The sequence below is a fragment of the Thunnus albacares genome, chromosome 10, assembly GCF_914725855.1.
Source record: "Thunnus albacares chromosome 10, fThuAlb1.1, whole genome shotgun sequence".
NCBI classification, from domain to species: domain Eukaryota; kingdom Metazoa; phylum Chordata; class Actinopteri; order Scombriformes; family Scombridae; genus Thunnus; species Thunnus albacares.
In genome coordinates this window covers 22386500-22401144 of record NC_058115.1, presented here as the reverse complement: position 1 = coordinate 22401144, position 14645 = coordinate 22386500, and the positions used below count along the sequence as shown (strand labels likewise).

Here is a 14645-nt window from a genome sequence, read left to right as displayed (position 1 = left end):
GCATGGCAGGGTCTTAACGGACGCCAGGGGCAGCCGTTTGGACCATCAGCTAGTGCCTTCCCACCAGCGCTCAAGCGCATTGGATCACAACGAGCTGCCTTGGCACAACCAGAGAATGGTTTCCTTGAACTGATTGGCTGTCAGGCTCAATCCATTCGCTGCCCCCAGGAGCATGTCTCCATGACCAATTTAAGAGGCAAAGTCAGAACCTTCCCACACTCTCTGCCTCTGAGAGAGAGAACAACAGTCATGTGTAGATGTGGGCAGATTAAATATACTTGTTAAAAGGCTGTACCAAGCCCCAGGTCATTGACAATGCTCAGAGTTATTGATTTGAGGGATTTTTTATTTACTCAGCATTGTTGTGTTTTCTCTTTTAGGTTCATTTTTGCACTCTGTTTTGAACAAATTTATTCTACTTTGGTGTAAATTTAGATCTGTGACCCGCAAGATACTGCAGCAACATTGCTCCTCCCGTCATAAAAATAAATCCTTAGTGTATTAGATAATTTATTGGCTGTGCTAAAGTCTATGGAGTCTTCCTGTTTGAATTAGACGTTAAGTAAATCTAACCAACAGTAAATCTCTCAGGATTTATACTTATTTTTAATCTTGAAATATGACCTAAGAACAGATATACAGCTATGAACTTGAAGTTAAAAAAGTCGTGTATAACCAAGACGTCTCTGACATTAGTGCTCTGATTCTGCGCTTTGATAGAAACTTACCATTTCCATAGGAAATATAAATCATTTGCAGGAGTCCTTCCCCTCTCCTCTTGGAATAGAAACAGGGAACGGGGTCACTAAAGGAGATCTGTGTTGTATCAATTAGAAGAGGAGGCGTTTTTCTCACTGGGCCCTGCTCCAGGCCCAGCTGTGTACCTTCCACCGTGGGCTGAGCCTCTCCCTGCATACTGAAAACATTACTGGCCACAGGTCAGAGTGTGGGACTTCTGCTGCTCTTTACAGACACACACCTTTTTATTTAGAGATCTTGGATAACCAGAACCAGATGCTTTAAGATGGGAGGACAGATAACCCCAGAAAACTAGTTAGCTCAAAAACTCATATAGTCATGCCCGGCTGAACAGGTGCATACATATATTTTGGAGGTGTGTTTTGACACGCATGAGTGTGCATGCACTCACACTTAACACACTATGAACAGTTTCCATCATCATTATCATTATCAGCCACTTCCCCCACTCCCTGTTATCATTAGGCATGATGATGATTGCATGGTTGAGAGCGCCACCTCTCCCCCCCTACTGCAGCTTCATTCTAATGGTTCACCTTGGGCTAAGGAGTATTTCTTTAAAAAAAAAAAACAAAAAAAAAAAACAGCTCCAATATTCTTGCTATGTCAAGGTTAGAGGCTGGCAAAGAAAAAAAAAAAAACCTCACACAAATAACTTGAAGTTGTGCTTGTGTTGCTATGAGAGATACATGTACTTTTGCCTTCTACAGACAAGAATTTATTTATTATAACAACAAAAACTAAACATTCAGATATCAAGTGTTTCAGAATGTTTGTAGATAATATTACATCACTTGTCATATGTTGTTCATCGGTGATACTGAATTTTAGTTCCTTTTCTTTTGTCTTAGTATATACAATAAATGTAGTTTTGCAAAGCTGAAAGTGAAATAAATGATTTCAAGTCTCCGAGTCAAAGGGAAAGGGATTGGCTTTTTTGTGAGTGGGAATATGCTTTTGAGATCCAAGATAGCGGGAGGAATGGATAGAGAGGTGTGTATCCACACAGCAAATTGGCTTTGGGGTTGAGAAAGAGACCTCTGTTTAGCCTTAGTCAATGGGAGAAATTGGTCACAGCTGGATTTCACTGGTCAATTGGTATGTTCAGATCTTGAGCGTGCTCTCTATTTTGGAAGGTCTCACTCATTATTCTGGCTATGACTGTGCCAGGGACTTTTTTACTCTCAAGTCTTTATCTTGCCAGTATTCAGTGATGCCTTTGTTCACTATGTTTTGCCTCCTCATACCTTAATACATTTTATGTATTCATTCATGGTTTCACTCACAACTATTTTGGTTATGGGTAAAATGGTAGAGATACTGCTTATATATATATACATACATATACATATACATATACATATTTATATATATGTGTGTGTGTGTGTATATATATATGTATATATGTATAGCTGCCAAGCATGGCTGAGGCCAGTGACTCTTCCTCAGAATCCATCTCCTTTAGATGGGCTGGCAGCTCTCCAGCAACTCAATTCTCGGTGTGAGTCCCTGAGATGGAGGACAGGGCACATGTTTGCAGGCAGATTGCACATTTGAGGGAACAAATTGCTTCGTAGAGGACCAGACTCCACATTGTTCCACTCTGTGTTCCTTTGCCTTTAAATATGTTTGTTGAAGACCTGTCATCTGCAGTTTCTTTTATTTCTTTTCAAGGCCCACTCATTTTATGGTGTCTGGTGGCGAGGCTCAGCCGGATAGTCTGTGTCCGGAAGTGAGCATGTGGTAGTGTTTAGCTTTGTAATGCCCTGGGTTTTATGGACGTCTTGAGGGAGATATCGCATGGAAAGCAACCAAGATAGTGAGTCTGGGCCAGCAAACAGAGTGGATGTCCAAGTGTTGGAGAACTCTTGTTATCACAGAGCTTCCCAAGGGTATACCTCAGTCCAAGGCCCACAGAGAAGGCTTAACATGGATGCCAAGTCATCCTTAATAAGCCAAATCTGTTTTTGCTCAAACATTCATGTATTTTTTCAATGAAACCCCTATCAATTTGGTGACTCCTTTTGGCACAGAGCAAGCTTGAACTCCCCCTCAGTTAATGGAATGTGTAACAGTTACACTCACCAGAGAGTTGTCTTCATGTGTTTATGTTGGCTCCAGTGAATCTTTCATGTGTTTTGTTAAAACATGATTTTGAAGCTCTCTTTTTCACCCTTGTAAGTTAATATATTAAAACTAATCAGTGTGAAATACTAACGGTATATAACTATAATTTCCCTTAAAGGTCCATCTGGCCTGCAGTCCTGCATTATACAGTGGATGCTCAGCCAAGAAGGCATTGTTTATATTTCAACAGATTCTTAGAAGTCTTTCATGGACTGAGCTCACTGGATAAAAACACATTCCCACTCCAGACCCTCACCTTATTGCACCCAACAACAATTAATAAATGATTGTGCTGTTGGCATTAGCTTGGATGATTTACGATTTTACTATCATGCATGATGGCTCTAACAAAACCAGCAAGCTGCCAAAAAACCCCTCCCATATTGTGCTCATCACAAATGGCTCTTCAGTGTGTGATTGCTTGGGAGATTTGCATTAACAAATATAAATCTGTGCAAGAAGGATGGCATTGTTGTCAGAGTATTACATTTTAGCCACTGGGCAACTTGTAAAACACGTTTAAATATTGGCAAGGACTTTGATCAGCTGTTGTGGACCTACACTGTTGAACAGGTTAAGCTTTCTCGGCAGAATAAACATTAGATGGACATATATTCTCAAAGTGGTATTTTAATAAAAAAAGATAAACAAAACTTTTGTCAGAATGAGAGTCTGATTCCAAGTGGAGAGTGTGATTTTTAATAACTACCTGACAATTTTTGTGTTTTAGAGACATTTATAAAACCTACTTTATTGTTTTGGCCAACCATCTGGATGAAATATGCCACCTATAGTCAACCTGTCCACACACCTGGGACTTCAACTAGTGTGGCAGCAAGAATGTGTGCAAGCCCTCCAGGGCCCATCAGTCCACATGCAGTGCTCAGAGGAAACATGTGACATGTGGCATAATTGAGTCAGCCAGCAAATACTGTAGCAGAAATCAGACAACTGATGCCACTACTCAGTGCCCAGCGGGAGAGCTCTGAGCTGTATAGGATGGTATCAGAGACGAATGTGCCTGTTTCAGATTATTAAAGGCACTGTTTTTCTGTTTAATTCGAGATAGCATGGGGCCCCGGGGATAAGGGCGAAGACAGCTGAATCACTGACAAATGGGCCGAGAGCACCCTGCTGAGAGTATAAGGTACCTAGGTGAGAGATTCAAGTGGCAGTAGAGAGAAGAGAATGAAGGTTTAAGAGAACAAATTAGTACCGCAAGCAGCCAAATTCCCCTTCTCAGTTTAATTTGCCCTCCGTCTCTGGGTCATCCTCGGAGGGAGATCATTGTTTCCTCATGTTTTTATTTTTGCTGGCTCTCCAGTTTCTTTGTCCATGGCTCTTGCCACATAAGAAATCCAGCATGATTACATTGGCCTTACTGGTTACTTGCTGAGAGTACTTGAGTCAGGATATTGTGGCTGTAATCTGTTGTCATTTGGTTTATTTATGAGTTGATTAATATTTATTTCCTGTCATATTTGGTGTGTTAGAGGAATTTTGATGGAAAATTGCTGAAACTGAAATGTGTGTCTTGTAAAAATCAACGGCATCATAAAAGCCTAACCCTGAAAATAAGGTATAACGATATTTTTTCCAGTTGAAAGCAGATGAACATACTGACATTACAGTGACAAGAGTCAGCGAGCGAGTTTCATGCCCACTGAGTTGGCGAACAAACCTGCACAATTATCTTGAAAAAGTAAAGGCCATTGAAATTGAAAATGAATTTGATTCAATCTTTGTAAGGTCAAACCAATATTTTCCATTTTCTCCACTTTTATTCTTTACATCGATCAGCAGTGACAGAATTCCCATTAATGTGTTTCAACAAAGCAAGTAAAGCATTTGGATTTTTTGTGTTATTATTCTCACATTCAACTCCTTTCACTGACCGATACTCATTTTAAGTGTCCTTAACTAAAAATGAATTGGCTAGCAACAACCATTTAAACCCATTCATGAATTCTAGCCATGAATTTCATTCAGTGAAGTCTAGCCTCTCACTGCCATGCTCAAAGGCTTCCTTTAACAAAAAAAAAAAAAGTTTAATACATTTTCTAACGTGTATCTCTGAGCTCCACTGAGTAGGAAATACAGCGCATTGTGTGTTGCAATCTGAGTAGCCTTTACGTTTAAGTGCAGAGTCCTGTCAGCTTCTTAGGAACGTCCTTAGTTGTTGACAGAAAATGTAATCATAATACTGTATGTAGCATTAGTATATACTTACATGCCTTTTAGCACTACTTAATACTGTAAACAGTTGCATCCCTTATGTCATGTGTTGACAGCAAGCACTGGAATTAGGCAGGTGCCTTCAGCATTGCTTCTTCTGGCTGCCCATGAGATGTTGCCTCTTTGATTGTGTCTTCAAATATGCAAGCCAGCGCTAGGGGAACAGATTGTTTGTTCTAGATTTCCTAGGAGAATCCTACCTTGGGCTTCAACAGAGCACTTGTGATGATTAGCAACAAAGTGTGCTGCCTCTCCCATAAGCCATCAGGAGGAGAGGGAAGGGTATAAGGCATCCTTTTTCCCCTACACACATATATACATATTGTTGCTTCCCCTTTGCATAGAATTCAACAGTCCCTATTCGTTCTTCTCATACTATAATCATTCACTTCACCTCAGTAAATGTTGTTTAACAATGCTGACCTTTGCATATGTTCTGTACATGGATACCATTGTTTTAAGACATGCTTGATATAAGTGAAGTATAAGTGAAAAGTAATACATGCTGACACATAGTTTTTCCTGACTCAATAATGTCTCAATTATGAAATGAAAGGTCTCTTTGCTCTTGGACCAATTTGTATATCGTGTTCAGTCATGTAGCAGAGACTTAATGTCATTTTCTAGGACTGTGTGTGTGTGTGGGGGGGGGGGGGGGGGGTACCACAATTATCTCCTTGGCTCTAGCAAGTTGACAGACATGGCCTCAGGGAAGGAGCGGTGCTTATCAACCATCTACCCACTGTCACTATGACAGAAATGTTGGCACACACAAACAAATGAAGAGGGGGAAGTCATCTGCAGGACAGTGCTGTGATTCCACAGTAGTTCCAGCGTAATGTTAAAGGGGGCTGTCAACAATTACAACAGCCTTTTAACAACTTAATGTTATACCACATATGCTGTGGCCTTATGAATGTAAGGCTCGGCAGGAAGAAAACAATCTAACTATAAAGGAAGGAATCTTCGTATGTCTGTCTGTCTGTCTGAATGTATGTGTGTCCTTCGTGTATCTCGACAACCGATCATCCAATTGGCTTCTCACTTGGCAGGTGTATTGCTGAGGACCTAAGGAGTGCAGTGTCAAATTTGGTGCAGTTTGGACACATGACATGTTTATATTAATAAACTTTGAATAAACAAGCAGACAGCGAGCCGCTCAGCTCCATGTCTGATTGCAGCGGGGGCTGTATAATATAAACAGCGTCACATCACAGCGGTGCAGAGCTTCTGGGCTCTGAGGCAAAGGCACGTGCTCTGCTCAGTTAAAATGCCTGAGAAAGAAGAACAAGCGCACACAAGAGAAAAAAAAAACAGGCAGAGGCAGTAAAACTAGCCAATAGGAGTGCAGACACGTTTGATTGGCCGCAGAATCAATCAGCAGCAATGTTGCTATTTAGTTTTCTTTTGAGAAAACTAAATGTTGGTCTAGTTTTCTTTTGAGAAAACTAAATGTAGTATGTGAGAACAACTGTGACATAATTTCAGCATTCTATTTGATATTACACCAATCTTGTTTAAGACAAGAGGGGGCTGCTCCTGTTACATTATTTTAAATTTGTAATTTATGTAGGACACATCAATAAATTGATCAGTTAAATTGCCTTCCAAACAGTGTAGCAATAGTAGCTCAAATAGTAGCTGGTTTGTTTATTCCTTTTATTAAGGGAAGAGTGATGTGGAACCAACATGCTGAAGTTTTCCGGTATGGAAACTTTGCTTTCTAATTGGACCATACCATCTGTTGCTGTCTTACCTATCTTGACCTGTCAGCTTACATTTTAATGTGCATAAATGTATTTGCATTCTAATGTATGTAAATGATGTATTTCACTTTGTTGTGGAAAATGTTGAAAAAAGAAATTTTGAATGCCATTCAATTCTTGAATTTATAAAGTACTGTAAGAAGTCTGTGTAGCATTTTCACTAAATACATTAGCATACTGTACAGTCACATTTCATATCATTTCCAAAATATCAGCATGCTAATTCTGAAAATACTGTTTGTTTTTCCCTACAGTGAAAAAAGATGTGAAAGATGAGACTGATGACAGAATGCCACAATTCAAGAAAAAGGCAAAAGAGCTTCGCATCTTGGATGCCAAGACAGCACAGAATCTTTGTAAGTATATATTTATGTTAAGAGTGTTTTATAGCCAATAACCCTGTTTAACACCATTGGTTCATCAAGTACGATAATCTTTTTAATCATGACCTTTTATGTGAGAAATATAAGTGTTATTTTCCATGACATCCCGGGCATTCTCATACCCCCCATGAACCCCATGAACAGCTCAACAAAGCTGTTTGTGGGAAACAAACAGTAGAAAGTCCTTAATATTGATAGTGTTTTACTGAACCCTTTGGGGAAATCTTTTCTTGGCAGTTGTTTAGCGGTCACCTCAAGTGCATATAGATTGTGTCCAAGCTACCTGTCTGTAATTACGTGTAAAGCAAATTCTTAACAGAACTGAGCACTAAAGCTACATGCAAGTATATTGAATCCCCAGGAGCCTAAGTGGACTTAATGTTAAGTTAATGGTGTATTTACTTCGACCTCCAAGCGTTCCTTTATTATGTGTGGTGGAAGGAAATCTTTTTTGGTTGGGTATCACTTCAGGATAAGACATAATAGATTTAGAAAAAAACATTCACCTCAGTGTTTCACTTACAGCTCAAGCCCCTCCACCGTCTCTTAATGACCCCCTTATACTCAAATCCATAAAATTTGTTTATGAATTCATTACACCAAAAATGGTTGTATTGATTGGAGAGTAAAGTATTAGGAAGCATTTCTTACTGTGTTCCCAACCCTTTGGGATTTCATCTGCAGCCTCAATATGCCTAACCTTAGACATACAATACAGTCACCCTCCTTGTGACCCTGACTTCACCCTCTTTGTTCATCCATGTTCTTTTCACCTTATGTCTTTCTAGGAAGAGTATAAGGGTTTGCAATGGAGGATGCTTGAAGAATGCATGTACAACACAGAAGCACTAACAATTATATTTTCCCTTCCTGTGCGCTGGTGCAGTGAAGCTTTATATTCTTGTATCTTCCATGAACAGAGGCCAGATGAATGCGTTTATCAGGCAAAATATTGGGGTCTGATGTCAGGAAGTGGGCATGTGTCACGAACATAAGGGTAACTCATAGAAGTGTCTGCATGTGTGTTTGTATGTGTGTATGTGCATGTGAGCAGATGTGCGCATTTGCGAGTGTACCAGTGTGCGCATGTCATTGCACTTGTGTATGGGCTGTGACAATGGTGTCAATGCCATCTTTGATTACAACCCAAGCAGATGGGCTTTGAATTTGCTAGGAAGCTAAAATAGGTGTAGAAAATCTCACCTCCAGAATGGCAGTGGGTGGGAGGCATGTGGTCCTACACAGCTACACAGCTCCCTTCAGTCGCCTTGATGCATATTAGAGCATCATAGATGGGTTCCTACCATGGAACCCTCTTAGCTCCCTTTTCGATTTTGATGTATGTTAGTATCGAGGGCTCAGTGACTGGGATGAGTAGTGAGACAACATGAATGATTGTGATGTCAGTGTCACTTTATATATTCTGGTATATTGATCATGCATACCACTGTCTGATAAATTGTGTCTACCTATCTGTCTGTCTTTCTGTCTAAAAACCAAGTAGCAGCTTTTTCAGTAAGCTGCAGGTGGGCGGTTGAATTGTGGCTTAGCCTTGAATTAACAGAATTGTCGGCATGAGATAAGATATAGACATGGATTGCTTTTTTCAAGATTTGCTGTGATTAAAAATACATACATTTTTGCTACGATCCTTACTTTGGGGATGATTGCATGACCCTAGTCACATGGCAATCAAAGCAAAGGTTAGAGTCAAACAGCAGAGCAAAATTGTGAGCAGTTTTCTTTATATTATTGGACAAACCATCAAGATATGAATGAAGGAAACCTAAAAGAGCAAAGAGACTGAGTAAAAGGATCTTGGAGTAGATGAACGTTCTGTGACATCCAGCACTTTAAATCTGAGAGTACTGGATGCAGATCTCAACAAAAAAAATGCTTTTAACTCATCAGCAACCAGTAAATCATTTGTAATCTCAATGAGATATGTGCTTGTACCATGAAAGGAGCAGAAGCCAGATCGGAAATTTTCAAAATTTTTATGGTACAGGGTACAAATTTTTAAAAATAAAAATAGGCCAACAATTTTGTAAATTAGTGGCTTCAGAGAAGGATATTTCAGCAGAAATTGGACTGGAAGTATGCTCTCTGAAACAAATCTGTATCTGAGTATGAGCCATTGTTCGTTAAGCAGAGGTTTATGTTTTTCTAAGAAACAACTAAGAGACAAATATGTTACCTTGGAAGTAGGTTTAGATGAACTGTAAAGTGTACAGTACAAATGTATCATATGTATATAAGCAATGTGCTAGTTGAAGAATTTATATCAAAATAATAGAGGTGAACAAAATGAGTTTTGATAGGTCTGTATGTGTCTTCTAGTTCTAGGTAGGTCATTTTACATATTTTATTTGATCAGCTGTTATAGTAAGATACAGAGTAAAAGCTCAAACTTATCACAAGCAGAATTATTCTAGATTTTTCACAGATTTTTGGGGCGTCTATAGGACAGCATTACTGGATCTTCTCTGGAAAAAAAGAAAACAATGTAATGAAAACTATAGAATGGCAACAGAATCAATAGAGTAATAAAAGAACTGTACATGTCATTTGTCAAAAGGAGTAGGCATCCCACTCATTTCCAACTTGAGAAACATCTTGCAGCTGCGGTGGAATGGCTTTTCCTGCTATGATCACTGAGTCGTAAAGTAGCAATGAAAGAAATACAACATATAACCTACAGGTATAGATGACACATGAGAGTCAAAAGTTAAGTACAGCAAGAAAGAGAGGAAAAATATTGTAATGATGTACTATGTGACTATTATCACTGTTAATCAGCCTCTGCCAAACGCACAAATATAGGTCAGTGCACCACAGCACTAAGAAGTTGTGTTGGTGGATGGATGGGCAGGTGCAGATTTATGCAAAAGTGTACACCAAAAATTGCAGAATGCACCACTTTGTCCATTTTGGCACAGTTTGGCCAGAATGGAGCCTGGAAATAATCAAAACAGGTGCAAGCTGACCACACCTGACACTGAGGAGTTGTAGCCTGCCACTCTTTACCTTTCTTTTTGTCCTCATCTACATCCACTTTAGTTTGTAATTTGCAATATAGCCCAGGATTACTTTTCCCAACCCATCCCCAAGAGAACCTTGTGTCCAGCTGTTGGGTTTCATATGAAGTGGACATTATAGGATACACTAATGTATAGCATTTAGACAATAACAAGGGCAACATAAAGATGGATTACAGACAAAAATATCACTCTAGATATAATAACTTTCTCTTTAGTTAAACCTGCATTTTATACCACACATCAAAAACAATAGTGATGATATGTTTTATGTTGTGGTTGTGTAGCAAGTAAATGCAGTAAATAGCCTGTGTAAAAAAAAAAAAGGATGCACTACCTCTCCGTTTGTTGGGCATCAAATACAGACATCAGGTCCCACTGCTGCAGCAGGATAACAGCTGTTGAGTGACTCTCCTCCAACTCATTACCAAACTTCCACCTGTGACTTCCACCTGATTCCACCATCAGCTCCAGTTTCCACTGTTGGCACCCCACCTGGAGAGTGAAACACCCACTAGTTTGTCCCCTGAGGCAGATTCATAGCACTTCTTTGTATCTGCCCAAACAGAATCATGTACCTTCCCAAATTACACCACTACTTCTACTACAAGTGCAACTATTACTGAGTATTACTGGGTTCACTTTTTGTGTTAATAATAAAAAGAAATTGTTTTACTTTGACACCTTTCACTGTTACTGGTAAATCTTGATGTCTCTCTTCCCAGTTTTGGCCAGGGTGACACAAACTATCCTGTTGAGGGGCAGAAAGTGTATTAGTTTTTCCAAGTGACAAGTTAGGTCTGTGGTCATTTTGTCTGAGGAGCGATGAGTGCTGAAATGTCTCCTCGAACCCCGCGGTCTAATAAAAAAAGGAAAGGAAATGACTCTCTTCTCTCTCCATCACAACAGCAATTTTCTTGGGCTCGTTCCGCCTGCCTTATGAAGAGATCCGGGACATTGTGCTGGAGGTAGACGAGGAAAGACTGAGCGAATCACTCATCCAGGTAAGACTGATGTTCAGTGTGGTGTGTTAGTTTTTTTCATTCACACACTCGCACGCACACACAAACGTATTTTTACCCCCTAAAAATGTGTGTGTGTGTGTGAGAGACATGGAGAGAGAGCGTGAAAGAGAGACTTTTTCCACACATTTGTGTGCAGAGATAATTTTTAAATTTCAGTGTCTGGTGGATAGTTTGGCGACCCCATTTTAAACTTGGTATGTTCTGCTTTTGGCACAACTCGGTCTCCTCATTCTCTTGTGGACCATAGAGACCCCCCATTCATCCTCTTATAATGGATGATGAAGGACAAGGCTTGGCAAAGTCTCCCCAACTCCACCCTCCTTTCCTCTTGCCTTTGTCTTAAACCATGATTGATGAGCTTCCTAAAGGCTACTTGTTTTTTGCTCCCATTTTATTTCTGTTTTTGGTGTCTCAAAGCATTAATTGAAAGCAGGGAGGGTGCATCTGAGGTAAAGATGCCTCACTGGGCAGCGTAAGCCACAGCTTATTCTTCCCTGCACTGTCCTTGTGTCTTCTGTTTTGTTTTATTTTGGATGTAGGAATGAGCAGCAAATAGAAGATTTGATTTCAATATAATCTTGACAGTGAGAAACTGTGTGCATGCAAAAATGTTATATATTTATTTTGCAACCAGCAGTGTACATTGCTCAAGTGCTGCTTTCAAACTTGAGTCCTCAAGTCTTTCCTACCTTGGAAAAATAAATGAATAAAAACATTACCTTTGTACTGATATATACTGCATGTCCTTTTCCACATGACATATCAACAAACACTTGCTGAGGAGCTGGTCTACTTCCTCCGCACTGCTTGGATCCCAGACACTAGCAAAAGGTGGTGAAGCAATATATATTTAGATGGGGCCTATCTAGAGAGCCACCCTGCAGAACTATTATTTTGAGCTCTGATAACCTTTAATTGGCTGGCAATCTGGCAGAAAGTACAGATTGTATGTTATGAGATGGCAGACCCCCCTCTGCTTTGTAAAGGAGAAAGGAAGTTCAGGTGTTGACCTTTTTCCACCTTCAGCCTTTCTGTAGCAAAGTAGAAATAGTGTATATCTGCCAGCAGGACAGATATGTTTCCAACCCAGACTAATGGAAAGACTGGTTTAGAATTGCCTGGTTGGGGTTCAAGGAAAATAAGCACTCCTCCAACCATCAAATAGCTACCATGAAACTGACCTTGACCTAGTTATCGACACCAACTATGCAGGTGAAGCTGGTCAATAGTGTGGCGTATCAGCGAATATTTGAAACTTTTCATCTAATTTCCCAAGGCTGTTAGGTAAGGAGCAAGAATAAAAAATCTTTGCCATGACACTGGACCACATAAAGAATTTAATTTACAAATAATGGCCAAACCTCACAAACTCGTTAGAAAAACTATGATACACAAGCCTCTGAAGAAGCCTTCAAGTTCCTTTTGCTCACTGAAAAGAATTACAAGTAAACCAATGGTGTTAGGGATATGACAGGTGGTCAGGGATAAGTGATAAAAAATGTTTTTATTTCCACAAGCAAGGACCTCTTTGAGAGGGTTTCCGTTGTCCCCTCGTACCTCTTCCATTTCTTTCTATAATAAATGTGAAGCAGGACAATGAGGCTGCTAACATTGAGACAGGCTCAACAAGGCTTAGGAGAGCAAGTGTGTGAGTCAGCATAAGCATCTGGGAACCCGAGCTAATGTCACGAAGTCCGGGGGGAGGCGGGAGGACCAACTGAGTTGACTTATCGGTGCAGAAGGAGCCCACATCTGGCACGTGTGTCACTGCTCGTTAGCTAACGATGGTAAAGACCGATTAAAGCTTAGACCGGACAATTAGGACAATGTTCTCAAGACAAATGATTATTTACTGGTTTCTAATATATTGATTGTTTTTTCTCCCCTTTGTTAGTGGTATTTTGTAGTTTACTATCCAAAATTACTCCAGTTTCTCTAATATGATTTAGTATTTTATGTACATCAATAATACCCATTGGTGAAAATGAAACATTTCTTAATTAGCCTATAGTTGTAGTTATTCACTTGCAAATATGCTCTTTCTAATGTTTTAGATTGTTAATGTATTTACAGTGACTCCATATTTAATAAAACAAAAATAAATAAAAATGTGTAGGCTTTTAAGAAACTTTTGACTGGCAGTGTGTAGGCTGTAACTTTCTCATTTTCATTTTTGCATAACTAAGTACAGCATCAACATGTTGACTGTTGACAATAGTTAAAAGGTACACTGTACCTTATTTTCTTACTGTTTATTTATCATATTAGGTGTTTTATGTCTGTAGAATGTTAGTGCATGCAGTACATGTCAATGACATGCACTGCAATGTTATTTTAACCATCACATCACACCATACATTTAAAGCCACTGGAATTCTATTTAACATCTCTTTGAACTCAGAGACATAATCTAAAAATGTATTCATGTGTGCCCTATGAAATTTGAGAGGAGGACTGTAAAATGACAATATGCCCAGTTGCTCATACGACACTACGCTGCTGAAATTGCTTTACTTTTGTTATGGAAATTGTTATTTTTTATTTGGTTTTTAAGAACATTCACTTTTTTTTCTCAGCAATCTCACTCAATGTTGGACAAACATTTTTATTTATATGAAAATGTCACTGATTGTATACTTAGAGAACCTTCTTGGTGAAATAAGAGTTAGATGGTTGTAGAAGAAAATAATACAGAAAAAAGCTCACAAATTAAACAAGGAAGCAAGCGACACATGCCCAAGAAATACAGTTAAAGCAATACAGAGGCACTGGAGGGGAGCATAAAGACTTCCTGCTGGGTGACACAGTCCTGAGCGTGGGCTCCATCTGCACTGTGCTCATCTACACTCATTATGCTGATTAATCACTCTACACCACCCACTTTCAGCCACACGCCACCGTTTATCCACATGGACAACTGCACACACAAACAGAGTAGGGGGATGTGTCTGGATGGCCTGAGCAATCATCAAAGGAAATGCATATACCATCTTGCTAATGTTAGAGGGAGTGGGTGTCAATATAGAAAATAAAAGTAAATCAACAATGGAGATGTAGTGGTGAAAGAAAGACATTAAATAATGAAAGAAACATATTTGAATAAGTGGTATACACAGTATGTTACCCTGGATCAACCCTCGTTTAACTATTAGTGTGCTTTACTAGTGGTTACTTACTTTTCATACTTTTGATAGCTTGGTGCCACCTGTTACTTATGCACTTAGAGCTTTAAAAAATATATAATATGCTATGTTAAACCCATAGACTGTATAAAAATATGGACGTAGTTACCGTGCCGTCACCTGTTGGTTT

General features: G+C 39.4%; 1 protein-coding gene across 1 annotated transcript in view; it reads left to right on the top strand.

The window, feature by feature from the left end:
• diaph2 (diaphanous-related formin 2) overlaps positions 1 to 14645 on the top strand; it is a 381520-nt gene that overhangs the window by 200095 nt on the left and 166780 nt on the right. The window contains exons 21-22 of the mRNA XM_044363276.1: positions 7142 to 7243; positions 11218 to 11312. Of these exons, the coding sequence (XP_044219211.1) occupies positions 7142 to 7243; positions 11218 to 11312 (197 nt within the window). The remainder of the gene's footprint in view (positions 1 to 7141; positions 7244 to 11217; positions 11313 to 14645) is intronic.